Here is a 26,414-nt window from a genome sequence, read left to right as displayed (position 1 = left end):
CGAGAGCTGGACAGGCTCAGATGGCTGGACAGGCTCAGATGGCTGGACAGGCTCAGAGGGCTGGACAGGCTCAGAGAGCTGGACAGGCTCAGATGGCTGGACAGGCTCAGAGGGCTGGACAGGCTCAGAGAGCTGGACAGGCTCAGAGAGCTGGACAGGCTGAGAGGGCTGGACAGGCTCAGAGAGCTGGACAGGCTCAGATGGCTGGACAGGCTGAGAGGGCTGGACAGGCTCAGAGAGCTGGACAGGCTCAGAGGGCTGGACAGGCTCAGAGAGCTGGACAGGCTCCGAGAGCTGGACAGGCTCAGATGGCTGGACAGGCTCAGAGGGCTGGACAGGCTCAGAGGGCTGGACAGGCTCAGAGAGCTGGACAGGCTCAGAGAGCTGGACAGGCTGAGAGGGCTGGACAGGCTCAGAGGGCTGGACAGGCTCAGAGAGCTGGACAGGCTCAGAGAGCTGGACAGGCTGAGAGGGCTGGACAGGCTCAGAGAGCTGGACAGGCTCAGAGGGCTGGACAGGCTCAGAGAGCTGGACAGGCTCCGAGAGCTGGACAGGCTCAGAGAGCTGGACAGGCTCCGAGAGCTGGACAGGCTCAGATGGCTGGACAGGCTCAGATGGCTGGACAGGCTCAGAGGGCTGGACAGGCTCAGAGAGCTGGACAGGCTCAGATGGCTGGACAGGCTCAGAGGGCTGGACAGGCTCAGAGAGCTGGACAGGCTCAGAGAGCTGGACAGGCTGAGAGGGCTGGACAGGCTCAGAGAGCTGGACAGGCTCAGATGGCTGGACAGGCTCAGAGAGCTGGACAGGCTCAGAGAGCTGGACAGGCTCCGAGGGCTGGACAGGCTGAGAGGTCTGGACAGGCTCAGAGGGATGGACAGGCTCACATGGCTGGCTGTCCTGTGTCTGCCTTCACTCTTCATGGATGTAACACTGAAGACAACATGGCTGCAGACCCTCTGCCAGGATTCCGCCTGTCTATGGAGCCTAGAACAAGTCTGGGCCGCAGGTTCAAGGTGCGGGCTCAGTTTATCAATATAGGACCAGTGGACGGTGCAGGCGAGAGCAGCCAACAAGCATTGGCAAAGCCATTAGCTGTGACTTCCATTTTGAGCCTTCACTAAACATTGAAACATCCTGCTACAGTGAGAAACACATCTTTAAGTTAAATAATTGAATGTGATGATTCTGTATACTTTTGAGATGTAAAATAGTCCCTCTTTGATTGTAATGTAAGCACTCTAGAAGCGTCAGAGTAACACACCAAACAGCCAATCACAGGAGGTGAGAGGGGGATGCTCTTTTGGGGGCAGCCAAAGCTCAGGCTATGAATATTTTATTTAAAGTGTAAACATCCATGTAACTTTGAGAATGTCTTAGTAGTAACAAGACAATGAAAGAAGAACAATAGTTCAGCTCAGCAATTACCACCAGATCTTTGTCAGCGGAGGAAAGAACTGACAGCGCGAGTGCTTGCCTCTGGCCTGATGTGGGGGGTGGACAGACATGGACAGTGGAGGGTGGGCCAACAACTATTATACACATGTCTCTCTGGTGCAGCCCCTGCAGACACACGCGAGATCACATTATCCACACTGTTGAGTGCTTGGAAAGGACACATAAGATGTCCAGCCCCAGTGGCGCAGTCTCAGTTCACGTGGCACCTCTCACCTGGACCCAGGCTCAAGATTCAGTGACACTCGAGTGCACACAGCGCTTCTTTTACTTTTCACAAAAATGAGTTCAGCTTTCGCCATCACAAAATGTGATTTCAATCAATCAATCAGTATTCTTATAAAGTGCGACTACTCACCCGTAAGCACTGAGTGGAGGTGGGGGGGTGGGGGGGGGGGGCTCTGCAGTTCAGTCGAAGAGCCCGGTCTTGAGGTCCTTCCTGAATTGTGTCAGCGAGGGTGATTGCTTGAGGTGCAGAGGCAAAGAGTTCCAGCTCGTTGCAGCGAGGGAGGAGAAGGGTCTCCCTCCAGCAGGGGCCTTGCAGATCAGTGGGATGGGGGCCGTGGCCAGCTGGGAGGAGCAGAGATGTCTGGAGGGAGTGTAGAAGGAGAGGCAGTGGTTGAGGTGGGCAGGTCTGGTGTTGTGGATGACTTTGTAGGCATGCGTGAGGAGCTTGAAGTTCACTCTGTTGTTGATAGGTCGCCAGTGAAGGTATCTGAGATGTCTGGTGGGAGTGAAGGAGAGGCAGTGGTTGAGGTGGGCAGGTCTGGAGTTGTGGATGACTTTGTAGGCGTGCGTGAGGAGCTTGAACGCAACTCTTGTTGATAGGTCGCCAGTGACGGTATCTGAGATGTCTGGTCAATCAATCAGTCAATCAGTGACACTTATAGAGCGCGCTACCTACCCGAAGGGTCTCAAGGCGCTGGGGGGGGGGGGGGGGGGGGTGCCGCTACTGCTCGAACAGCCAGGTCTTCAGCTTCTTCCTGAAGGAGAGGTGGTCTTGGGTCAGGCGCAGGTCGGGAGGGAGGGAGTTCCAGGTCTTGGCGGCCAGGTAGGAGAAGGACCTTCCTCCTGATGTCGCTCTTCGGATGCGGGGGACGGCGGCGAGGGCGTGGTTGGCTGATCGGAGGTGGCGTTTGGGAGCGTAGAAGTTGACTCGGCTGTTGAGGTAGCTCGGGCCTTGGTCGTGTAGGGCTTTGTGTGCGTGGGTGAGGAGGCGGAACGTGATTCTTTTGTTGACGGGGAGCCAGTGAAGGTCTCTCAGATGTCCGGAGATGTGGCTGGTTCGTGGGAGGTCGAGGATGAGTCTGGCTGAGGCGTTCTGGATCCGCTGGAGTCTCTTCTGGAGCTTGGCATTGGTACCGGCGTAGAGAGCGTTGCCGTAGTCCAGTCGGCTGGTGACGAGGGCCTGGGTGACGGTCTTCCTGGTCTCGGTGGGGATCCACCAGAAGATCTTCCGTAGCATGCGCAGGATGTTGAAGCACGCCGAGGAGACGTTGTTGACTTGCCTGGTCATGGAGAGGGAGGAGTCCAGGATGAAGCCCAGGTTGCGTGCGTGGTCCGTCGGTTTGGGTGCGGTGCCCAGGGCGGGGGGCCACCAGGAGTCGTCCCAGGCGGAGGGCGAGGAGCCCAGGATGAGGACCTCCGTCTTGTCCGAGTTCAGTTTCAGGCGGCTGGTCGTCATCCACTCGGCTACCTCTTTCATCCCTTCGTGCAGGTTGGCTCTGGCGGCGGCGGGGTTGTTGGTCAGGGAGAGGATCAGCTGGGTGTCGTCGGCGTAGGAGATAATGCTGAGGTTGTGTTTGCGTACGATGGCCGCGAGGGGGCTCATGTAGACGTTGAAGAGGGTGGGGCTCAGAGAGGATCCTTGGGGGACGCCGCAGATGACTTCGGTGGCCTCTGACTTGTACGGTGGTAGGCGGACTCTCTGTGTTCTTCCGTCGAGGAAGGAGATGATCCATTCCAGTGCCTTCCCCTGGACTCCGGCGTTGTCGAGGCGCTGCACTAGGGTGCGGTGGCAGACCGTGTCGAAGGCCGCGGAGAGGTCAAGGAGGATGAGGGCCGCTGTTTCTCCATTGTCCATCAGGGCTCGGATGTCATCGGTGGCGGCGATGAGGGCGGTCTCGGTGCTGTGATTGGCTCGGAAGCCGGACTGTGAGGGGTCGAGGGATCCGTTCGTCTCGAGGAAGGCGGCCATCTGCTTGTTGACGTTCTTCTCAATGACTTTGGCTGGAAACGGGAGGAGCGAGATGGGGCGGTAATTCTTGAGGTCGGTGGGGTCCGCTGTTGGTTTCTTGAGTAGAGCGCTGAGTTCGGCGTGCTTCCAGCTCTCCGGGAAGGTGGCGGTGTCGAAGGATGTGTTGATGATGTCTCGCAGGTGGGGTGCGATGACAGCGTCGGCCTTGTTGAAGACGTGGTGAGGGCAGGGGTCGGTTGGTGATCCGGAGTGGATGGAGTTCATCGTGCGGATGGTGTCTTCGGTGCTGATCGGGGTCCAGGCGTGGAGGGTGGTGGTGGGGGGTGGTTGTTCGGTCATGGTGTGCGTTGGTTGGTTGTTGAAGCTGTTGTGTATGTCCGCGATCTTGTTGTGGAAGTATGAAGCGAGGGAGTTGCAGAGGTCTTGCGATGGGGTGATGTCGTTGTTTCCTGCGCTGGGGTTGGAAAGCTCTTTCACGATGTTGAAGAGTTCCTTGCAGTTGTGTGCGTTGTTGTCCAGCCGGTCCTTGAATGCTGTTTTCTTGGCGGCGCGGATCAGCTGGTGGTGTTTCCGGGTGGCGAGTTTGAAGGAGGTCCTGTTGTCCGGTGTCGGTTCCCTTTTCCAGACTTTCTCGAGGGCTCGGCAGTTCTTCTTGGAGCTCTTGAGTTCGTCGGTGAACCATGGGGCCTTCTTGCTGCCGGGTCTGCTAGGCGGGGTCCTCAGAGGGGCGAGCTCGTCCGCGCAGATGCTGATCCACTTCGTGAGGTTGTCGGCGGCCTGGCTGGGGTCTGCTGAGCTGGCAGGAGGGTGCTGGCTCAGGGACGTGGCGAGTTTGTCTGCTGTGATCTTGTTCCAGCTTCTGCGGGCGGTCTGTTGCTGGTGGTGGTGGGTCGTCGTTCTCTTGAAGGTGAAGTGGACGCAGCTGTGGTCCGTCCATTGAAGCTCAGTGGCGTGGCTGAAGCTGACGTCTTTGCTGGAGGAGAAGACTGCGTCGAGTGTGTGTCCGGCGCGGTGGGTGGGGGTGGACACCAGTTGCTTGAGTCCCAGGTTGGCGAGGTTGTCGAGCAGGGTGCTGGAGTTGCGGTCGTTGTTGTTTTCCAGATGGAAGTTGAGGTCTCCCAGGAGGATGTAGTCAGCGGAGGGGAGGGCATGCGGGCTGACGAAGTCGGCGATGTCCTCGCTGAAATGTGTGCGTGGTCCAGGGGGTCGGTAGATCAGGGTGCCTCTGAGGGTGGTGTTCGGGTTGGTGTGGATCTGGAAATGCAGGTGTTCGGCGCTGGTCAGGGTGTTGTCGGTGCTGGTCGTGAGACGGATGGTGTTCCTGTGGATGATGGCGATGCCTCCTCCCATCTGGTTGGCGTTGCGGTCCCTGCGGACGATCTTGTAGCCTTCTGGGATGGCGATGGCGATGTCGGGAGCTGAAGAGGCGTTCATCCAGGTCTCTGTGAGGAAGGCAACGTCAGGGGCTGTGGCGTCTAGGAGGTTCCAGAGTTCTACGGCGTGTCTGTGGACGGAGCGTGTGTTGAGCAAGATGCACTTGAGGTGTGTGCTGCTGGTGTTCGACTTGGCGGGTGCTGGTGTGAGGCAGGTCCGGATGCAGGCGAACTTGCAGGCGTGGCAGCTGAAAGGTCCGTGGGTGCGTCGTGGAGTGGCTTGGTGGCACTCTGGGCGTCGGCCGGTGTTGAGTGCGCTGAGGGTGGCGGCGGAGTACGTCCTGCGGGTCGGTCGGGATCGTCGAGGTCCAGGGGTCCTGGCGCTGGGCGCGGTCCGGTCGCGGACGGGCGCAGACGGGCTTACCTTTGGCGCGCCTTCGGCGCACAATCGGCGCGCCCGCTGCGCGTCAACGCTGCGCGTTCGCACGGTCGCCATTTAAGGCGAAGTGCGCGGGTGGGCGGAGCAGCTGGGAGGCGGGAGCGGGGAGGGTTACAGAAGAGAAGAAAGGGGCGGGGACAAGCGGCGGGAAGGGAGGGCAGAGGGCGGCGGACAACACGGAGGGAGAGCCAGAAACACGGGTGAAAGGAGGATAAACAAAACAGGCACAAATCTGCGACAAAACAAGGGATATAAGGGGAAAGATGACAAGTTACACTGAGTAAACTAAACAGGCACAACTGTTTAGACAAAACAAGGGAAAAAAGGAAAAATAAAGGAGATACACGAAGTTATGGAAATACAGGCACAAATGCTTGACAAAACAAACCCTGCTGCGGGGGCAGCCGGCAGCCGGCAAAACGAGGCAGTAGCGAGGCAGAGGGCGGGCAGGGGCACACGCAGCAGCTGGTGGCCATGCGGCGCGGGGGTGTCCCACAAGTGGGTCACACTCACCTGCGTCGCACGGTCGCCATTTAAGGCCAAGTGCGCGGGTGGGCGGAGCAGCTGGGAGGCGGGAGCGGGGAGGGTTACAGAAGAGAAGAAAGGGGCGGGGACAAGCGGCGGTGGCGGGAAGGGAGGGCGGAGGGCGGCGGACAACACGGAGGGAGAGCCAGAAACACGGGTGAAAGGAGGATAAACAAAACAGGCACAAATCTGCGACAAAACAAGGGATATAAGGGGAAAGATGACAAGTTACACTGAGTAAACTAAACAGGCACAACTGTTTAGACAAAACAAGGGAAAAAAGGAAAAATAAAGGAGATACACGAAGTTATGGAAATACAGGCACAAATGCTTGACAAAACAAACCCTGCTGCGGGGGCAGCCGGCAGCCGGCAGCCGGCAAAACGAGGCAGTAGCGAGGCAGAGGGCGGGCAGGGGCACACGCAGCAGCTGGTGGCCGTGCGGCGTGGGGGTGTCCCACAAGTGGTGGGAGTGTAGGAGAGGCAGTGGTTGAGGTGGGCAGGTCTGGTGTTGTGGATGACTTTGTAGGCGTGCGTGAGGAGCTTGAACGCAACTCTTGTTGATAGGTCGCCAGTGACGGTATCTGAGATGTCTGGTGGGAGTGTAGGAGAGGCAGTGGTTGAGGTGGGCAGGTCTGGTGTTGTGGATGACTTTGTAGGCGTGCGTGAGGAGCTTGAAGTTCACTCTTTTGTTGATAGGTCGCCAGTGACGGTATCTGAGATGTCTGGTGGGAGTGTAGAAGGAGAGGCGGTGGTTGAGGTGGGCAGGTCTGGTGTTGTGGATGACTTTGTAGGCATGCGTGAGGAGCTTGAAGTTCACTCTGTTGTTGATAGGTCGCCAGTGAAGGTATCTGAGATGTCTGGTGGGAGTGAAGGAGAGGCAGTGGTTGAGGTGGGCAGGTCTGGAGTTGTGGATGACTTTGTAGGCGTGCGTGAGGAGCTTGAACGCAACTCTTGTTGATAGGTCGCCAGTGACGGTATCTGAGATGTCTGGTGGGAGTGTAGGAGAGGCAGTGGTTGAGGTGGGCAGGTCTGGTGTTGTGGATGACTTTGTAGGCGTGCGTGAGGAGCTTGAACGCAACTCTTGTTGATAGGTCGCCAGTGACGGTATCTGAGATGTCTGGTGGGAGTGTAGGAGAGGCAGTGGTTGAGGTGGGCAGGTCTGGAGTTGTGGATGACTTTGTAGGCATGCGTGAGGAGCTTGAACGCAACTCTTGTTGATAGGTCGCCAGTGACGGTATCTGAGATGTCTGGTGGGAGTGTAGGAGAGGCAGTGGTTGAGGTGGGCAGGTCTGGAGTTGTGGATGACTTTGTAGGCATGCGTGAGGAGCTTGAACGCAACTCTTGTTGATAGGTCGCCAGTGACGGTATCTGAGATGTCTGGTGGGAGTGAAGGAGAGGCAGTGGTTGAGGTGGGCAGGTCTGGAGTTGTGGATGACTTTGTAGGCATGCGTGAGGAGCTTGAACGCGATAGGTCGCCAGTGACGGTATCTCAGGTGGCTGGTGATGTGGCTGCAGCATGGTATGTTCAGGATGAGTCTGGCAGAGGTGTTTTGGGTGTTCTGCAGCTTCTTTAGGAGTTTCTGGGTGGTGCCAGCGTAGAGTGCATTGTTGTAGTTGTCTGCTGCTGACGAGCAAATGGGTGATTGTTTTTGGGACTCGGATGGGATCTACTTAAAGATCTTATGAAGCAGGTGCAGCGTGTGGAAGCAGGAGGCAAAACGGTGTTGATTTGGCGGTTCATTGAATGCAAGGTATCCAGGGTGATGCTGAGGTTTCATGCTTGGTCCGTGGGTGTGGAGGGGGCTCTGAGTGCTGCAGGCCACCAGGAGCCGTCCCAAGTGGAGGGGGCTCTGAGTGCTGCGGGCCACCAGGAGCCGTCCCAAGTGGAGGGGGCTCTGAGTGCTGCGGGCCACCAGGAGCCGTCCCAAGTGGAGGGGGCTCTGAGTGCTGCAGGCCACCAGGAGCTGTCCCAAGTGGAGGGGGCTCTGAGTGCTGCGGGCCGCCAGGAGCCGTCCCAAGTGGAGGGGGCTCTGAGTGCTGCAGGCCATCAGGAGCCGTCCCAAGTGGAGGGGGCTCTGAGTGCTGCGGGCCACCAGGAGCTGTCCCAAGTGGAGGGGGCTCTGAGTGCTGCGGGCCGCCAGGAGCCGTCCCAAGTGGAGGGGGCTCTGAGTGCTGCAGGCGACCAGGAGCCATCCCAAGTGGAGGGGGCTCTGAGTGCTGCAGGCGACCAGGAGCCATCCCAAGTGGAGGGGGCTCTGAGTGCTGCAGGCGACCAGGAGCCATCCCAAGTGGAGGGGGCTCTGAGTGCTGCAGGCGACCAGGAGCCGTCCCAAGTGGAGGGGGCTCTGAGTGCTGCGGTCCACCAGGAGCCGTCCCAAGTGGAGGGGGCTCTGAGTGCTGCAGGCGACCAGGAGCCGTCCCAAGTGGAGGGGGCTCTGAGTGCTGCAGGCGACCAGGAGCCGTCCCAAGTGGAGGGGGCTCTGAGTGCTGCGGGCCACCAGGAGCCGTCCCAAGTGGAGGGGGCTCTGAGTGCTGCGGGCCACCAGGAGCCGTCCCAAGTGGAGGGGGCTCTGAGTGCTGCAGGCCACCAGGAGCCGTCCCAAGTGGAGGGGGCTCTGAGTGCTGCGGGCCACCAGGAGCCGTCCCAAGTGGAGGGGGCTCTGAGTGCTGCGGGCCACCAGGAGCCGTCCCAAGTGGAGGGGACTCTGAGTGCTGCGGGCCACCAGGAGCCGTCCCACGTGGAGGGGGCTCTGAGTGCTGCAGGCGACCAGGAGCCGTCCAAAGTGGAAGGGGCTCTGAGTGCTGCGGGCCACCAGGAGCCGTCCCAAGTGGAGGGGGCTCTGAGTGCTGCGGGCCACCAGGATCCGTCCCAAGTGGAGGGGGCTCTGAGTGCTGCAGGCCACCAGGAGCCGTCCCACGTGGAGGGGGCTCTGAGTGCTGCAGGCCACCAGGAGCCGTCCAAAGTGGAGGGGACTCTGAGTGCTGCGGGCCACCAGGAGCCGTCCCACGTGGAGGGGGCTCTGAGTGCTGCAGGCGACCAGGAGCCGTCCAAAGTGGAAGGGGCTCTGAGTGCTGCGGGCCACCAGGAGCCGTCCCAAGTGGAGGGGGTTCTGAGTGCTGCAGGCCACCAGGAGCCGTCCCAAGTGGAGGGGGCTCTGAGTGCTGCGGGCCACCAGGATCCGTCCCAAGTGGAGGGGCCTCTGAGTGCTGCGGGCCACCAGGAGCCGTCCCACGTGGAGGGGGCTCTGAGTGCTGCGGGCCACCAGGATCCGTCCCAAGTGGAGGGGCCTCTGAGTGCTGCGGGCCACCAGGAGCCGTACCAAGTGGAGGGGGCTCTGAGTGCTGTGGGCCACCAGAAGCCCTCCCAAGTGGAGGGGGTGGAGCCCACAATGAGGTCTTTGTTTTTGTCTGAGTTCAGCTTGAGGCAGCTGTCCTGCATCCAGGTGGTGACTGCCTTCATCCCATTGTGGAAGTTGCTCTTAGTGGTGGTGGGTTCTTCTGTGTGGGAGAGAATCCGCTGGGTGTCATCAGTGTAGGAGACTATGCTGAGTCTGTGACTTCTGACGATGGCTGCAAGCTGGGCCATGTAGGTGTTTATAGAGGGTGAGGCTCAGGGAGGATCCCTGAGACACCCCGCAGCTGATCTCGGCGGGTTCTGAGTTGTACGGTGGGAGTCTGCCTCTCTGTGTTCGGCCTGTGAGGAAGGAGCGGATCCATTCTAGGGCGTTGTTGTGGATGCCGGCGTCGTGGAGCCTTGCGCAGAGGGTGGGGTGGGAGACGGTGTCGAAGGCGGCTGAAAGGTCCAGGATGATTTTGCACTTCTTACTGAGGGGGGTTGTAGGTGTTACACTCTCCAGGCAGCCATCTTGCCTCTTGGGAGGTCCATGATCTTCACACACCCAGGAGGTTAACACCCTCCAGGCAGCCATCTTGACTCTTGGGAGGCCAGGATCCCCACCCACCCATCCAGGAGCCAACACCCTCCAGGCAGCCATCTTGTCTCTTGGGAGGGCCAGGATCCCCACCCACCCATCCAGGAGCCAACACCTTCCAGGCAGCCATCTTGTCTCTTGGGAGGCCCAGATCCCCACCTAGCCATTCAGGGGCCAACACCCTCCAGGCAGCCATCTTGGCTCTTGGGAGGCCCAGATCCTTACCAATCCAGGGGCTGACACCCTCCAGGCAGCCATCTTGGCTCTTGGGAGGCCCGGGATCCTCATCCATCCAGGGGGCTAAGAACATCCAGGCAGCCATCTTGTCTCTTGGGAGGCCCGGGACCCATATCCATCCAGGGGACTAACACTCTCCAGGCAGCCATCTTGGCTCTTGGGAGGGCCAGATCCTCACCAATCCAGGGGCCAACACCCTCCAGGCAGCCATCTTGTCTCTTGGGAGGGCCAGATCCTCGCCCATCCAGGGGACTAACACTCTCCAGGCAGCCATCTTGGCTCTTGGGAGGGCCAGATCCTCGCCCATCCAGGGGGCCAACACCCTCCAGGCAGCCATCTTATCTTGGTTCTTGGGAGGCCCAGGATGTAGGGGGGGGACCCATAGAGGCAGCCATCTTGCCCCTGCCAGGTCTCATCAGCCATTTCCCTTCCTCTCGTTTCTCACTTGCTCAGGTCCGCTGGGGCGGAAGGAACACATTGCCAGGCTCAGGGCATCGGCCCCCTCCAGCCTCCTTCCGCCCTCAATCAATCCTGAAAGAAATCAAAGTCACAAATCATGGGGTGGGGGGTGTCTCCGAGGCTCGGACCCCCGCCCGCCCGCCTCGGAGCCCCCCCGCACCCCCCCCCCCCCCCCCCCCCATGATCGTGCCCGGTTATTGCTCCAGTGTGAGCCCAAATGCACACCACGTGCAGCGGCCTAATTGCTCCTGGGGGGGAGGAACAAATAAGAGCGCCTGTCAGAGCCTCGGGTCGCACTTCATCCATCGCGGCGCTATAAAGAGCCGCCGCAGCGCTGCGAAGGAGAGGAGAGGCTGAGCCAGGATTACTCACGGCGCTTCCGAGCCGCTCCAGGCCCCCAGGGAGGGGCCCCCAGGGAGGGGCCACGGGACAAATGTAGCAAGTTTGATGGTGTTTTACCTCATTCCATGTTTCACAGTAAGTAAAGCGCGGATTGGGCTCCGGGGAGAGGCCCAGAGGGGGGAGGTACGTGGACTTCAGTGGAAACAAGCTGCGCAAACCCAGCGCTACAGAATGCAAGGGTGAGGATGGCGCACATCTGGGAAGGCAGCTGTGCCTCGCTGGCACCACTCTCGGCGGCATCCAGCCCTGGGATAGGGCCCCTCTAGGGTCGGGGCCAGAGGACGCCCCTAACGAGGGGGCTGGCGCCTCCTTTCATCACTAACCTGTCTGCAGGGGGTGCCTCCTACAGGGGGCTCTGAGGCTTTGGATACCAGAGGGGGCGGGGTCCTCCTTTCATCACAACACCTGTCTGCAGGGGGTGCCCCCTACCGGGGGCTCTGAGGCTTTGGATAGCAGAGGGGGGCGGGGGCCTCCTTTCATCACAGTACCAGTCTGCAGGGGGTGCCCCCTACAGGGGGCTCTGAGGCTTTGGATACCAGAGGGGGCGGGGTCCTCCTTTCATCACAACACCTGTCTGCAGGGGGTGCCCCCTACCGGGGGCTCTGAGGCTTTGGATAGCAGAGGGGGCGGGGTCCTCCTTTCATCACAACACCTGTCTGCAGGGGGTGCCCCCTACCGGGGGCTCTGAGGCTTTGGATACCAGAGGGGGCGGGGCCTCCTTTCATCACTATACCAGTCTGCAGGGGGTGCCCCCTACAGGGGGCTCTGAGGCTTTGGATACCAGAGGGGGCGGGGTCCTCCTTTCATCACAACACCTGTCTGCAGGGGGTGCCCCCTACCGGGGGCTCTGAGGCTTTGGATAGCAGAGGGAGCGGGGTCCTCCTTTCATCACAACACCTGTCTGCAGGGGGTGCCCCCTACCGGGGGCTCTGAGGCTTTGGATAGCAGAGGGGGGCGGGGGCCTCCTTTCATCACTATACCTGTCTGCAGGGGGTGCCCCCTACCGGGGGCTCTGAGGCTTTGGATACCAGAGGGGGCGGGGCCTCCTTTCATCACTATACCTGTCTGCAGGGGGTGCCCCCTACAGGGGGCTCTGAGGCTTTGGATACCAGAGGGGGCGGGGCCTCCTTTCATCACTATACCTGTCTGCAGGGGGTGCCCCCTACAGGGGGCTCTGAGGCTTTGGATAGCAGAGGGGCTGGCGCCTCCTTTCATCACTAACCTGTCTGCAGGGGGTGCCTCCTACAGGGGGCTCTGAGGCTTTGGATACCAGAGGGGGCGGGGTCCTCCTTTCATCACAACACCTGTCTGCAGGGGGTGCCCCCTACCGGGGGCTCTGAGGCTTTGGATAGCAGAGGGGGCTGGCGCCTCCTTTCATCACTATACCTGTGTGCAGGGGGTGCCCCCTGCAGGGGGCTCTGAGGCTTTGGATAGCAGAGGGGGGCGGGGGCCTCCTTTCATCACTATACCTGTCTGCAGGGGGTGCCCCCTACCGGGGGCTCTGAGGCTTTGGATACCAGAGGGGGCGGGGTCCTCCTTTCATCACAACACCTGTCTGCAGGGGGTGCCCCCTACCGGGGGCTCTGAGGCTTTGGACAGCAGAGGGGGCTGGCGCCTCCTTTCATCACTAACCTGTCTGCAGGGGGTGCCTCCTATAGGGGGCTCTGAGGCTTTGGATACCAGAGGGGGCGGGGTCCTCCTTTCATCACAACACCTGTCTGCAGGGGGTGCCCCCTACCGGGGGCTCTGAGGCTTTGGATAGCAGAGGGGGGCGGGGGCCTCCTTTCATCACAGTACCAGTCTGCAGGGGGTGCCCCCTACAGGGGGCTCTGAGGCTTTGGATACCAGAGGGGGCGGGGTCCTCCTTTCATCACAACACCTGTCTGCAGGGGGTGCCCCCTACCGGGGGCTCTGAGGCTTTGGATAGCAGAGGGGGCGGGGTCCTCCTTTCATCACAACACCTGTCTGCAGGGGGTGCCCCCTACCGGGGGCTCTGAGGCTTTGGATAGCAGAGGGGGGCGGGGGCCTCCTTTCATCACTATACCTGTCTGCAGGGGGTGCCCCCTACCGGGGGCTCTGAGGCTTTGGATACCAGAGGGGGCGGGGCCTCCTTTCATCACTATACCTGTCTGCAGGGGGTGCCCCCTACAGGGGGCTCTGAGGCTTTGGATACCAGAGGGGGCGGGGCCTCCTTTCATCACTATACCTGTCTGCAGGGGGTGCCCCCTACAGGGGGCTCTGAGGCTTTGGATAGCAGAGGGGCTGGCGCCTCCTTTCATCACTAACCTGTCTGCAGGGGGTGCCTCCTACAGGGGGCTCTGAGGCTTTGGATACCAGAGGGGGCGGGGTCCTCCTTTCATCACAACACCTGTCTGCAGGGGGTGCCCCCTACCGGGGGCTCTGAGGCTTTGGATAGCAGAGGGGGGCTGGCGCCTCCTTTCATCACTATACCTGTCTGCAGGGGGTGCCCCCTACAGGGGGCTCTGAGGCTTTGGATAGCAGAGGGGGCGGGGCCTCCTTTCATCACTATACCTGTCTGCAGGGGGTGCCCCCTACAGGGGGCTCTGAGGCTTTGGATAGCAGAGGGGGGCGGGGGCCTCCTTTTATCACTATGCCTGTCTGCAGGGGGTGCCCCCTACAGGGGGTGGGGGCATTGGTCCATTCTACAACAAATCGCCCATTATATATTCAATTGTATTCGCTTTTAAAGCATAGTAAATGATGACTTTACTGTGATCCAGGATAAGACAATCTTTGTTGGGGCTTCTCAATCATTCCCTCACTCCCACCCTCCCCCAGTGCCCTCATCTCTCCGTAGCCCCTCCCCCTCATGACCTCCTCCTCGGATCCCTCACTGCCACCCTCCTCCAGTGCCCTCATCTCTCCGTGGCCCCTCCCCCTCATGACCTCCTCCTCGGATCCCTCACTGCCACCCTCCACCAGTGCCCCTCATCTCTCCGTAGCCCCTCCCCTCATGACCTCCTCCTCGGATCCCTCACTGCCACCCTCCACCGGTGCCCCTCATCTCTCCGTGGCCCCTCCCCCTCATGACCTCCTCCTCGGATCCCTCACTGCCACCCTCCTCCAGTGCCCTCATCTCTCCGTGGCCCCTCCCCCTCATGACCTCCTCCTCGGATCCCTCACTGCCACCCTCCCCAGTGCCACTCATCTCTCCGTAGCCCCTCCCCCTCACGACCTCCTCCTCGGATCCCTCACTGCCACCCTCCACCAGTGCCCCTCATCTCTCCGTAGCCCCTCCCCTCATGACCTCCTCCTCGGATCCCTCACTGCCACCCTCCCCAGTGCCACTCATCTCTCCGTAGCCCCTCCCCCTCATGACCTCCTCCTCGGATCCCTCACTGCCACCCTCCCCAGTGCCACTCATCTCTCCGTAGCCCCTCCCCTCATGACCTCCTCCTCTGAGTCCCTCACTCCCACCCTCCAACAGGCCCCCTCATCTCTATATAGCTCCCAACAGCCCCCCTCATCTCTATATAGCTCCCAACAGCCCCCCTCATCTCTATATAGCTCCTCTCTCACAGGTATTTGATTTGTCTTGTAGCGCCTCTCATACCCAGTGTAGGGTGTCGTAGCACTTTACATCACACACACATACAGAGACAATGAATCATACGTGTAGTGTATAGGAAACGTTACATAAGGCAAAGAGGACTGCAAGGTGTAGGAGTCACGTCATCGACAGTGGCAGGACTTTTCAAGAGGGCGGGGTCTGAGGAAGCACAAACCCATGATTCAGGACATAACACAGTGCTTAGGGGGGCTTCACTAATAAGAATGACAGACTGGGAACGAAGCATAACTTTCTAACCTAGATCACGATTGTAATGTATGAACTGCACAGTGACAAAAGGATCTCTGTGACAAAAGCAGTAACCTTTGATCCGTGATGACGTCACTAAGCCCACTGCTACCCTTGGGGAAGGGCAAGCAGTGGGAATTACAGAAAGTAAACCTGGATCTCTTGCACCAGGTGTAGCAAAGGTAGGGCCTTGCAGCACCAAAGGGCAGGTCAGGCGCTGGACGTGCTACCGGCAGCTAGCCCTAAGTGACGTCAGTGGCTTGTTCCATCTGATAGAGACATCTAGCCGCAGATTCCGTATCTTAGAATGACCCCCAGGGTCCAGGCTGGAGCAACACCGCTGTGCGTCTGCGGAGGGTGCCCGGTGACTCCGTACTCACATCGTCCTCCGGAGTTGACGTCCATTGAGCCCATATATGCCCTCCCCTAGCATCAGTCTCTTCTTTTCCACGCTTACAACATGGATCCGATCAGCGCTTCTTCAGACTGCTTTTGGCCTACCTTGACCATTTCATTGACCTGAACCGTATGCCTTTCATATGTCTTCGGGGTACAGACCTTGTGGGTCCTGTGGATGATAAGTGTCGGCCACGGATCCTCACTCTATTGGTCTGTGGTGCTTAGGTGAGCCCCATGGCTCCGAGGAGTGCGACTCATGTCAACGACTTTGACCAAAGGCGCTGAAGGAACTTCAGAAGAAGCTTCTAGCGGCGCAGTTGTCACAGCCTTCAAAGACACCCCATTGGCCTCGGTCCCTACGCGCTCCTAGGACCGACCACAGGTCGAATCCAAGAGCCGTTCCCATGGGCGTCACTCTCCTTCGACGTCGAGGTCTGTACACAGGTAGTCGAAGTTGCAGCATCAACCGCCTTCCCCGCATGAGGCCTGCCACCGATCTTCAACGGAAGACTCCATGCATGTCTACCCCATGCTTTCCTGCCTGCCCTAAAGCCGGGGCAACTCTGGCCCAGATGAGAGAATATGACAATTCTCTCCATTACTTCTTTGAGTCTTCACCTTCTCCTGGAGGCCTTCTGGCCCCAAGGAGGTGCACAGAGCCATGGCTGTCCATGCTGGTGGTTTTGCTCTGGGCGTCTGTCCGGTTGAGGGAATCTAAATCTGTTTTGACAACAGTACACAGCCCTTTGGGGTTACCACTTTTGGCCACTGGGACTGGATCACCAACTCCGACAACGGCGTCAAGGTCTGGTCTACTGACTTTGATGACGGCGCCATCGGTGTCACTTGACGATCCACCTATTTTCCACTCTGAGGCTGAGACGTCGCCTCCTCGACGCCAGTCGGCATCAGATACGGCATCGGATGCAGCGTCGATGGAACTGTCCATTTCTAAAGTCCTCCCTCCTGGCTTACATGGAGGGTCATGAGGATGGAGGTAATGGAGAGGGTTTGGAGTTTTTCCATCCCATGGTTGACTGTCTTCGTAGAAGCTCGTGGCTTGCAGTCTTCCCCAGCCTCCACCGGGTTGGCTTTATGATCTTTCAATGCTTCTTGTGCCCTTGGACACTTCTCCCATGCATTATGGGATTTGTTGGAGCACCTGCTGCTCTCCCTTCTGGAAGAGACCTGGAACATTTTTGTCCCGAGGTATAGAATGGGCAGCAAGAGGCTGAGCTGATTATTCGCTGTGGTATGGACACTACTGATCCTGTCGTTCGGGCTATGGCCTCTTCAATAGCACTGCGTCGGCGTGCGTTGTTGTACACCTCTGGGATTTCAGAGGCTGTTCAGGCCACCTTGATTGATATGCCTTTTGATGGCGCCTGTCTGTTCGGTGCGCATGCTGACTTTTCTTTATGGAAGTTTAGAGATATTATATTATATGTCTCCCTCTCCCGGCCCCATCCTGTTCTAGCCTCTGGGGTCTCTCTGGCTCCCTCTCCTGGCCCCATCCTGTTCTAGCCTCTGGGGTCTCTCTGGCTCCCTCTCCCGGCTTCGGTAATACGACCCCGTCCCTCTGGGGTCTCTCCGGCTCCCTCTCCCGGCTTTGGTAATACGACCCCGTCCCTCTGGGGTCTCTCCGGCTCCCTCTCCCGGCTTCGGTAATACGACCCCGTCCTGTTCTAGCCTCTGGGGTCTCTCCGGCTCCCTCTCCCGGCTTTGGTAATACGACCCCGTCCTGTTCTAGCCTCTGGGGTCTCTCTGGCTCCCTCTCCTGGCCCCATCCTGTTCTAGCCTCTGGGGTCTCTCTGGCTCCCTCTCCCGGCTTCGGTAATACGACCCCGTCCCTCTGGGGTCTCTCCGGCTACCTCTCCCGGCTTCGGTAATACGACCCCGTCCCTCTGGGGTCTCTCCGGCTCCCTCTCCCGGCTTCGGTAATACGACCCCGTCCTGTTCTAGCCTCTGGGGTCTCTCCGGCTCCCTCTCCCGGCTTTGGTAATACGACCCCGTCCTGTTCTAGCCTCTGGGGTCTCTCTATCTCCCTCTCCCGGCTTCGGTAATACAACCCGTCCTGTTCTAGCCTCTGGGGTCTCTCTGTCTCCCTCTCCCGGCTTCGGTAATACGACCCGTCCTGTTCTAGCCTCTGGGGTCTCTCTATCTCCCTCTCCCGGCTTCGGTAATACGACCCGTCCTGTTCTAGCCTCTGGGGTCTCTCTATCTCCCTCTCCCGGCTTCGGTAATACGACCCCGTCCTGTTCTAGCCTCTGGGGTCTCTCTATCTCCCTCTCCCGGCTTCGGTAATACGACCCGTCCTGTTCTAGCCTCTGGGGTCTCTCTGGCTCCCTCTCTTGGCCCCATCCTGTTCTAGCCTCTGGGGTCTTTCTGCCTCCCTCTCCCGGCTTCGGTAATACGACCCGTCCTGTTCTAGCCTCTGGGGTCTCTCTGTCTCCCTCTCCCGGCTTCGGTAATACGACCCCGTCCTGTTCTAGCCTCTGGGGTCTCTCTGTCTCCCTCTCCCGGCTTCGGTAATACGACCCCGTCCTGTTCTAGCCTCTGGGGTCTCTCTGTCTCCCTCTCCCGGCTTCGGTAATACGACCCCGTCCTGTTTTAGCCTCTGGGGTCTCTCTGTCTCCCTCTCCCGGCTTCGGTAATACGACCCTGTCCTGTTCTAGCCTCTGGGGTCTCTCTGTCTCCCTCTCCCGGCTTCGGTAATACGACCCCGTCCTGTTCTAGCCTCTGGGGTCTCTCTGTCTCCCTCTCCCGGCTTCGGTAATACGACCCGTCCTGTTCTAGCCTCTGGGGTCTCTCTGGCACCCTCTCCCGGCTTCGGTAATACGACCCCGTCCTGTTCTAGCCTCTGGGGTCTCTCTGTCTCCCTCTCCCGGCTTCGGTAATACGACCCCGTCCTGTTCTAGCCTCTGGGGTCTCTCTGACTCCCTCTCCCGGCTTCGGTAATGCTACCCCCTTCTGTTTTAGCCTCTGGGGTCTCTCTGTCTCCCTCTCCCGGCTTCGGTAATACGACCCCGTCCTGTTCTAGCCTCTGGGGTCACTCTGGCTCCCTCTCCCGGCTTCGGTAATGCTACCCCCTCCTGTTCTAGCCTCTGGGGTCTCTCTGGCTCCCTCTCCCGGCATTGGTAATACGACCCCGTCCTGTTCTAGCCCCTGGGGTCTCTCTGGCTCCCTCTCCCGGCTTCGGTAATACGACCCCGTCCTGTTCTAGCCGCTGGGGTCTCTCTGGCTCCCTCTCCCGGCTTCGGTAATACGACCCCGTCCTGTTCTAGCCTCTGGGCTCTCTGGCTCCCTCTCCCGGCTTCGGTAATACGACCCCATCCTGTTCTAGCCTCTGGGGTCTCTCTGGCTCCCTCTCCCGACCCCATCCTGTTCTAGCCTCTGGGGTCTCTCTGGCTCCCTCTCCCGGCTTCGGTAATACGACCCCTCCTGTTCTAGCCTCTGGGGTCTCTCTGGCTCCCTCTCCCGGCGTTGGTAATACTACCCCGTCCTGTTCTAGCCCCTGGGGTCTCTCTGGCTCCCTCTCCCGGCTTCGGTAATACGACCCCGTCCTGTTCTAGCCCCTGGGGTCTCTCTGGCTCCCTCTCCCGGCTTCGGTAATACTACCCCATCCTGTTCTAGCCTCTGGGGTCTCTCTGGCTCCCTCTCCCGGCTTCGGTAATACGACCCTGTCCTGTTCTAGACCCTGGGGTCTCTCTGGCTCCCTCTCCCGGCTTCGGTAATACGACCCCGTCCTGTTCTAGCCCCTGGGGTCTCTCTGGCTCCCTCTCCCGGCTTCGGTAATACGACCCCGTCCTGTTCTAGCCCCTGGGGTCTCTCTGGCTCCCTCTCCCGGCTTCGGTAATACGACCCCGTCCTGTTCTAGCCTCTGGGGTCTCTCTGGCTCCCTCTCCCGGCTTCGGTAATACGACCCCGTCCTGTTCTAGCCCCTGGGGTCTCTCTGGCTCCCTCTCCCGGCTTCGGTAATACGACCCCGTCCTGTTCTAGCCTCTGGGGTCTCTCTGGCTCCCTCTCCCGGCTTCGGTAATACGACCCCGTCCTGTTCTAGCCTCTGGGGTCTCTCTGGCTCCCTCTCCCGGCTTCGGTAATACGACCCCGTCCTGTTCTAGCCTCTGGGGTCTCTGTGGCTCCCTCTCCCGGCTTCGGTAATACGACCCCGTCCTGTTCTAGCCTCTGGGGTCTCTCTGGCTCCCTCTCCCGGCTTCGGTAATACGACCCCGTCCTGTTCTAGCCTCTGGGGTCTCTCTGGCTCCCTCTCCCGGCTTTGGTAATACGACCCCTCCTGTTCTAGCCTCTGGGGTCTCTCTGGTTGCCTTGGTCTCTCGGGTGGAAGCTTCAGATGCTCGCTCATCTCTCTTTAGGTCTTCCACCAGCACTTCCCACGCTCTGGCTCGTCCAGCTTGTCCACTTCCTGCCTCGTGTTTCTAAGCAGGACCTGCCCTCACAGCCAGCTCATTTCACCAGTTCGCGCTTCCATCTGTGCACATTGGGGCCTGCGGGTTTTTCCATCCACTTGGGACTGCTCCCGTTGGAATAGTATGGGATGCATTTAAAGCAGGGACTCGTGGGGAAACTGAGATTTAGTTGGAATAGGCAGAAGAAGGAGAAACACCAGCTGCGGAGTTCTATCGAGCCTTATCGCAGGCTGAGGCGGGTCTTGTAGACGTCCAGCTGCGGGTTATATTTGCCAAAACAGCAACAGGGGACATTTCTTCCAAAAAAGCGGGCAAAAAATATACAAAATGGAAAAACAAAACGTACAGATTTAGTGAAAAAGTGGGGCATGTACTAGCTTTTCGGGCTGGACAACAGGCAACCCATGGTGCCATTAGGCAAATTCATGATCCAGAGCTTGGTCCCATCTCAGACGTAGGAGGGATACTATCAGAAGCTCTATGCTGAGGAAACAGTGATCCAGGAGAGATAGAGACATATGTAGATCATGTGGCCCTAGATATATTTGGAACTAGCACCTGGAAAGGCCGTAGGGACAGGTTTTATTCCTGGGGAATTTGATAACATTTTTGCCACTACATTCATGAATTTATGCTTGCAGTATTCTCAGCGGTTCAGAGGGGTTTCCCCTCCTGATTCATGGGCTTCTGCGAGGGTGGTGGTGTTCCGCAAAAAGGGGAAACTGGTGGATCAATTAGGGTCATAATAACCTATTAAGTTAATTAATTCTGCTGCTAAGATCTTTGCTAAAATCCCAGCCTCAAGGCTGTTCAAGGTTATAAAAAAGATTGTTTCACCCGTACAACATGGCTTCATCCCATGAATAGTTACAACAGATCACATTCGCTCGGTAATCACTTTATATGATGTGGCCGAAATCCATGGAGACCCTATGGTGCGGCTACTACTAGACGCTAAGAAAGCGTTCGATAGGGTGCCCTGGTCTTATTTGTGGGTGATATTGGGAAAAAGGGGCTGGGACCGGACTTTATTGCCTGGATTCAAATACTATATATTAAACTCACAGCTAAAATATTGTTTAATGGATGGAGAATCAGAGATAGTTAAAATCCAGTGGGGGACAAGGTAAGGCTGTCCTTGTTCCCCCCTGTTCTTTGCCCTCTATATTGAACCTTTAATCCATCAAATCCGAGGGAATGCCTTAATCCTGCCAATGTCCACTAGTGACTGGGATGCTAAAATGTTTGCCTACGCGGACGACCTTACAATCGTCACTCCTGACCCCGTGGTCGCAGTTAAGGAAATCGAAGTAGAGGCTCACCTCTTTGGACGTATCACGGGATACCGACTTAAGAGGGACAAAATGCAGATACTTATAAACGATAATTCTAGGTTTGAGGATATGCGGGTCATTCCGAACGCATTATATGTGGGCGTCCATATTTGCACAGATATGCAGTAAATGGTAGAAGCTGATTTGGGCCCGTTAATTAATAAAACCAAGGTGGAGCTAGATGGCATAATCTCAGACGCCCCTTGATTGGCAGATGTCATTTAATTAAAATGATGTTTCTTCCAAGAGTTTTGTATTACTTTAGAGCTATACTGTTTGAGGTGAACAACTCCTGGTTTAAGGCTTTTGATGCCATGATCGGGAGGTCTCTTCGGGCGTAGGCCAGACCCCGGAGGGCCCTGAAGTTCCTTTCCCTTCTAGGGAACGGGGCGGTTGGGCAATACCAAACATCTGGCTGTATTACTGGGCCTCGGCGCTGCAACAACTAACCCCCCTGTTGTTTGACTCAATCCAGGAAGGCCCTACACTGAATATTGACCCTTGGAGCTGTGGTTTGGGGATGTTTGTTTCCACAACTAGAATTTGATTACTTCAAAAAGTTTAGGTTTAAGACCCTCTGATATACATTTCAAGTGTGTACCAGCATCAGGAAGAAACTTGGGGTTGGCCGTCATAGTTTCAAACCCCCTCCATGATAACCCTCTGTTACCAGATATATTTCATGATCTCTATATTTGGCATTGGGGGAAAACGTGGGTCCATTTATTTTTGGTGATTTCTTTGTTGACAAGGACTTTACTACCTTTGAATCTAGGAAACAACAAATTCTTTACATTTTTAGAAATCAGGGATTTTATGGGGAAGAAAAGAGGAGGTGGGGAGGGGTTGAATGGGGTTGAGCTTTTAGATTTGATATCTAGGAGTACTCTTTTGATTGGACGTATCTTTAAACTATTGAATGACGGGATGGGGGATGATATTGGGAAACAAATGGGGTCATTGCAGTTAATAGAGGAGGTTACTCTCTCCTCTCTAGCACTAGCTCGCTCAACTCTTATATCCGCTAACCTTCAGATACAACCCTATAAAACCTGGTTCAATCTACAGATCACTCCAGCTCAAATTAAAAGGTGTGGAGAAGTCTCTGGTCCGAACTGTCCACTCTGCCAGGAGGCGGGGCAGACTTGGTTCATATGTTGGTGGATTGCCCGAGGTTAGTGAATCTGAGAAGGGATTTATCACTTTTTTTTAGGTACAATTACATTTGCGGATCAAGGTTACCTCCCAATTGATTCTCCTAGGGATCCAGGAACAGGAAGCTCTTCCCATAGATCTGTCCCCCATCGTATTTCTCGCCATGGCAGTACTCGGATTGTGCCTGGCGACAGGCGACAGCCTGGCTTGATCCCGCCCCCCCATCATTTAATCAATGGTTGATCCGGTTAATCTCAATCTATCATATAGAAAGGGCTGTTTATGCACACAGAGGTTACCGAGCTCATAACACAGGGGCAAGGATGAACTGTCCCCTTTTCATGGTTATGCGGGCTCTTGATTCTGTGTGTGGGGCTCTCCTGCTGTTAAGGCTTATTATGGGTACATTGTGTTATGATTTGATGCATTTGGAATACATATCTGCTGTTATTATTTATACAGGTTTACTATGTCGCCAGCTCGGCAACCGAACTTTCTTTGTTATGCTTTTGTTTTGTGTTCGCTTGGATGGGGGGGAAAAAAAGGGGGGAAGGGGGAAAAGGGGGGGAATTAGTCCAATTTTTGGTTAAAATGCATTAAAGACTGTTTAAAAATAAAAAAAAATAAAAGTGTTGAGGTGATCCATTAAGCAGTGGCTGAGAAAAAAGGGGGAAGGTTTGGGTAAAAAAAGTGCATTTCCCATGGTAATTCCCATAGGAGCTGTGAACACGACACAGCCCGAAACGCTGGACAGAATTACACTGAATTTGGCAGAAAGGTAGATTTGGTTACATAGATCACTTCAACCAGGAAGTGTTGGCAGCCATCTTGAGACTCGGCTCCAGTCGAGTCTCCAAAAAACGGTGAAAAAAATTAAAAAGAGGGCAGGATAGGAATACCCTCACCCCAAAGCTCTGGTCATGATGTCCGAGAAGGACCCCGGCAGGGCAAAAAAGCAATTATTTTAAATTCATGGCGATTTTCGGGCATTGTTTGTTAATATCACTGTAAACGTTCTGCCGCACTTGTTTTCATTGTAGCCCCCCGGGTAGGCCAGGTCCCGGGGGCTTGCATTTTTTTATTAAAAATTGAGGGGGGTGCACGGGGCCCACTTCCAATGGCTTAAAAATGCCCCAGGGACCACCACCTCCCCAAGGCTAATTTTAATAATTGGCAGAGTGGACATGCGCCCCCCCGCCCCCCCACCCTGGCTCCAGGGATCACCACCTTCCCAGGGCTAGAAATAAAAAATTATATGGGGTCTGTGCGAACCCCCCCTGGGCCTGGAGGCCATCATCTCCCCGGGGCTACCCCAGGCTATATGCAGGCCTGGGAACCACTGCCTCCCTGGGGTCAGCCTGTGCACAGAGAAGGAGGGGGCCACACAACCCCCTTCCTGGAGCCATTAATGACCCTGGGGACCCCCATCTCCTAGGGCCGGCTCCTGCTATGTCCAAGGGTGCCTACTTCAGGGACATAGCTGTTTGCTGTTTGCTGTTGCTTGACGGGAGCTCCAACCAAGTAAAAGAAAACACTCCAGATCTAGCAGGCGGGAGCTGTCAAAGTGCTCCCGCCCGCTGGAAGCGGAGGTTTATTCTCTTTCCCTGCCCGCAGACAGGCAGGCAGAGAATGAGATGAAACCACTGCTCTTGCATACAGGGAGCTTCATTCCCAGTAGCTCCTTGTGTGCGATAGCAATGCCAGCTCCCACAGGAGGCGGGGAGCTGCCTAGGACGTGGGGGCCTTGCGGCTCCAGGGTACCCAGGGAAACATGGCCAGGCCTGGGAGATGGAGTCCCTGTGGCCGAAATCAGCCCGTAGAGGGGGGCCGCCCGTCCTTGTCTCTATATTGGTCCTCACTCACCCTCTAGAGAACCAGGTGACTTTGGGAAGAGTACAGGAGAACCCTTGTATTTGATATACACTTGTGTGAATAATGTTTCTGTCCTCTCTAGGTGACAGAGGCAGCCAAGACCCTCCTGGACAATGGCAAGGAGCTTCCCCTGACACTCATTGCAAAGCTCCTGAAATTCCAGCTTCTGTGTGTGAAGCAAAATGACCAACAGAGAAGAGCTAACGAGAAGAAGGTACTGTACGGTGTGGCATGGAAGGATGACTGACTGATAAGAAGGTACTGTACAGTGTGGTATGGAAGGATGAGTGACTGATGAGAAGAAGGTACTGCATGGTGCGGTATAGAAGGATGAGTGATGATAAGAGGGTACTGTACGGTGTGGTATGGAAGGGTGAGTGACTGATAAGAGGGTACTGTACGGTGCAGTGTGGAAGGATGAGTGATGGATAAGAGGGTACTGTATGGGGCAGTATGGAAGGATGAGTAACTGATAAGGTACTGTATGGTGCAGTGTGGAAGGATGAGTGACTGATGAGCAGAAGGCACTGTACAGTGTCATGTGGAAGAATGAGTGACTGATGTGACGAAGGTTCTGTACGGTGCAGTATGGAAGGATGAGTAACGGATGAGAAGGCACTGTACAGTGTCATGTGGAAGAATGAGTGACTGATGTGACGAAGGTTCTGTACGGTGCAGTATGGAAGGATGAGTAACGGATGAGAAGGTACTGTACGGTGCAGTATGGAAGGATGAGTGACTTATGAGAAGAAGGTACTGTACGGGGCAGTATGGAAGGACGAGTGACTGATGAGCAGAAGGTGCTGTACGGTGAAGTATGGAAGGATGAGTGACTGATGAGCAGAAGGTACTGTACGGTGCAGTATGGAAGGATGAGTAACGGATGAGAAGGTACTGTATGGTGCAGTATGGAAGGATGAGTGACTGATGAGAAGAAGGTACTGTACGGGGCAGTATGGAAGGACGAGTGACTGATGAGAAGAAGGTGCTGTACGGTGAAGTATGGAAGGATGAGTGACTGATGAGCAGAAGGTACTGTACGGTGCAGTATGGAAGGATGAGTGACTGATGAGCAGAAGGTGCTGTACGGTGAAGTATGGAAGGATGAGTGACTGATGAGAAGAAGGTACTGAACGGGGCAGTATGGAAGGATGAGTGACTGATGAGCAGAAGGTGCTGTACGGTGAAGTATGGAAGGATGAGTGACTGATGAGAAGAAGGTACTGTACGGTGCAGTATGGAAGGATGAGTGACTGATGAGAAGAAGGTACTGTACGGGGCAGTATGGAAGGACGAGTGACTGATGAGCAGAAGGTGCTGTACGGTGAAGTATGGAAGGATGAGTGACTGATGAGCAGAAGGTACTGTACGGTGCAGTATGGAAGGATGAGTGACTGATGAGCAGAAGGTGCTGTACGGTGAAGTATGGAAGGATGAGTGACTGATGAGCAGAAGGTGCTGTACGGTGAAGTATGGAAGGATGAGTGACTGATGAGAAGAAGGTGCTGTACGGTGAAGTATGGAAGGATGAGTGACTGATGTTCAGAAGGTAATGTACGGGGCAGTATGGAAGGACGAGTGACTGATGAGCAGAAGGTGCTGTACGGTGAAGTATGGAGGGATGAGTGACTGATGTTCAGAAGGTGCTGTACGGTGCAGTATGGAAGGATGAGTGGCTGATAAGAAGGTACTGTAGCGTGCAGTGTGGAAGGATGAGTGACTGATGAGAAAAAGGTACTGTACGGTGCAGTACGGAAGCATGAGTGACTGATGAGCAGAAGGCACTGTACAGTGTAATGTGGAAGAATGAGTGACTGATGTGACAAAGGTTCTGTATGGTGCAGTATGGAAGGACGAGTGACTGATAAGAAGGTACTGTACAGTGAAGTATAGAAGGATGAGTGACCGATGAGCAGAAGGTACTGTATTGTGTAATGTGGAAGAATGAGTGACTGATGTGACGAAGTTTCTGTACGGTGAAGTGTAGAAGGATGAGTAACGGATGAGCAGAAGGTACTGTATTGTGTAATGTGGAAGAATGAGTGACTGATAAGAAGGTACTGTACGGGGCAGTGTGGAAGCATGAGTAACCGATGAGCAGAAGGCACTGTACAGTGTCATGTGGAAGAATGAGCGACTGATGTGACGAAGGTTCTGTACGGTGCAGTGTAGAAGGATGAGTAACGGATGAGAAGGTACTGTACGGGGCAGTATGGAAGGACGAGTGACTGATGAGCAGAAGGTGCTGTACGGTGAAGTATGGAAGGATGAGTGACTGATGAGAAGAAGGTACTGTACGGTGCAGTATGGAAGGATGAGTGACTGATGAGCAGAAGGTGCTGTACGGTGAAGTATGGAAGGATGAGTGACTGATGAGAAGAAGGTACTG

General features: G+C 56.6%; 1 protein-coding gene across 5 annotated transcripts in view; it reads left to right on the top strand.

Moving 5' to 3' along the window:
* Positions 1-26,414, top strand: part of SPAG17 (sperm associated antigen 17) — a 1,244,773-nt gene that overhangs the window by 283,358 nt on the left and 935,001 nt on the right. For all 5 annotated transcript variants that reach the window (XM_078656351.1, XM_078656349.1, XM_078656348.1 and 2 more), the window contains exon 4: positions 24,108-24,239. In XM_078656351.1, coding sequence (XP_078512477.1) covers positions 24,108-24,239 — 132 coding nt within the window. The remainder of the gene's footprint in view (positions 1-24,107; positions 24,240-26,414) is intronic.

Source organism: Lissotriton helveticus, chromosome 8, assembly GCF_964261635.1.
Source record: "Lissotriton helveticus chromosome 8, aLisHel1.1, whole genome shotgun sequence".
In the NCBI taxonomy this organism is placed as follows: Eukaryota; Metazoa; Chordata; class Amphibia; order Caudata; family Salamandridae; genus Lissotriton; species Lissotriton helveticus.
This window is presented reverse-complemented; position numbering and strand designations above follow the sequence as displayed.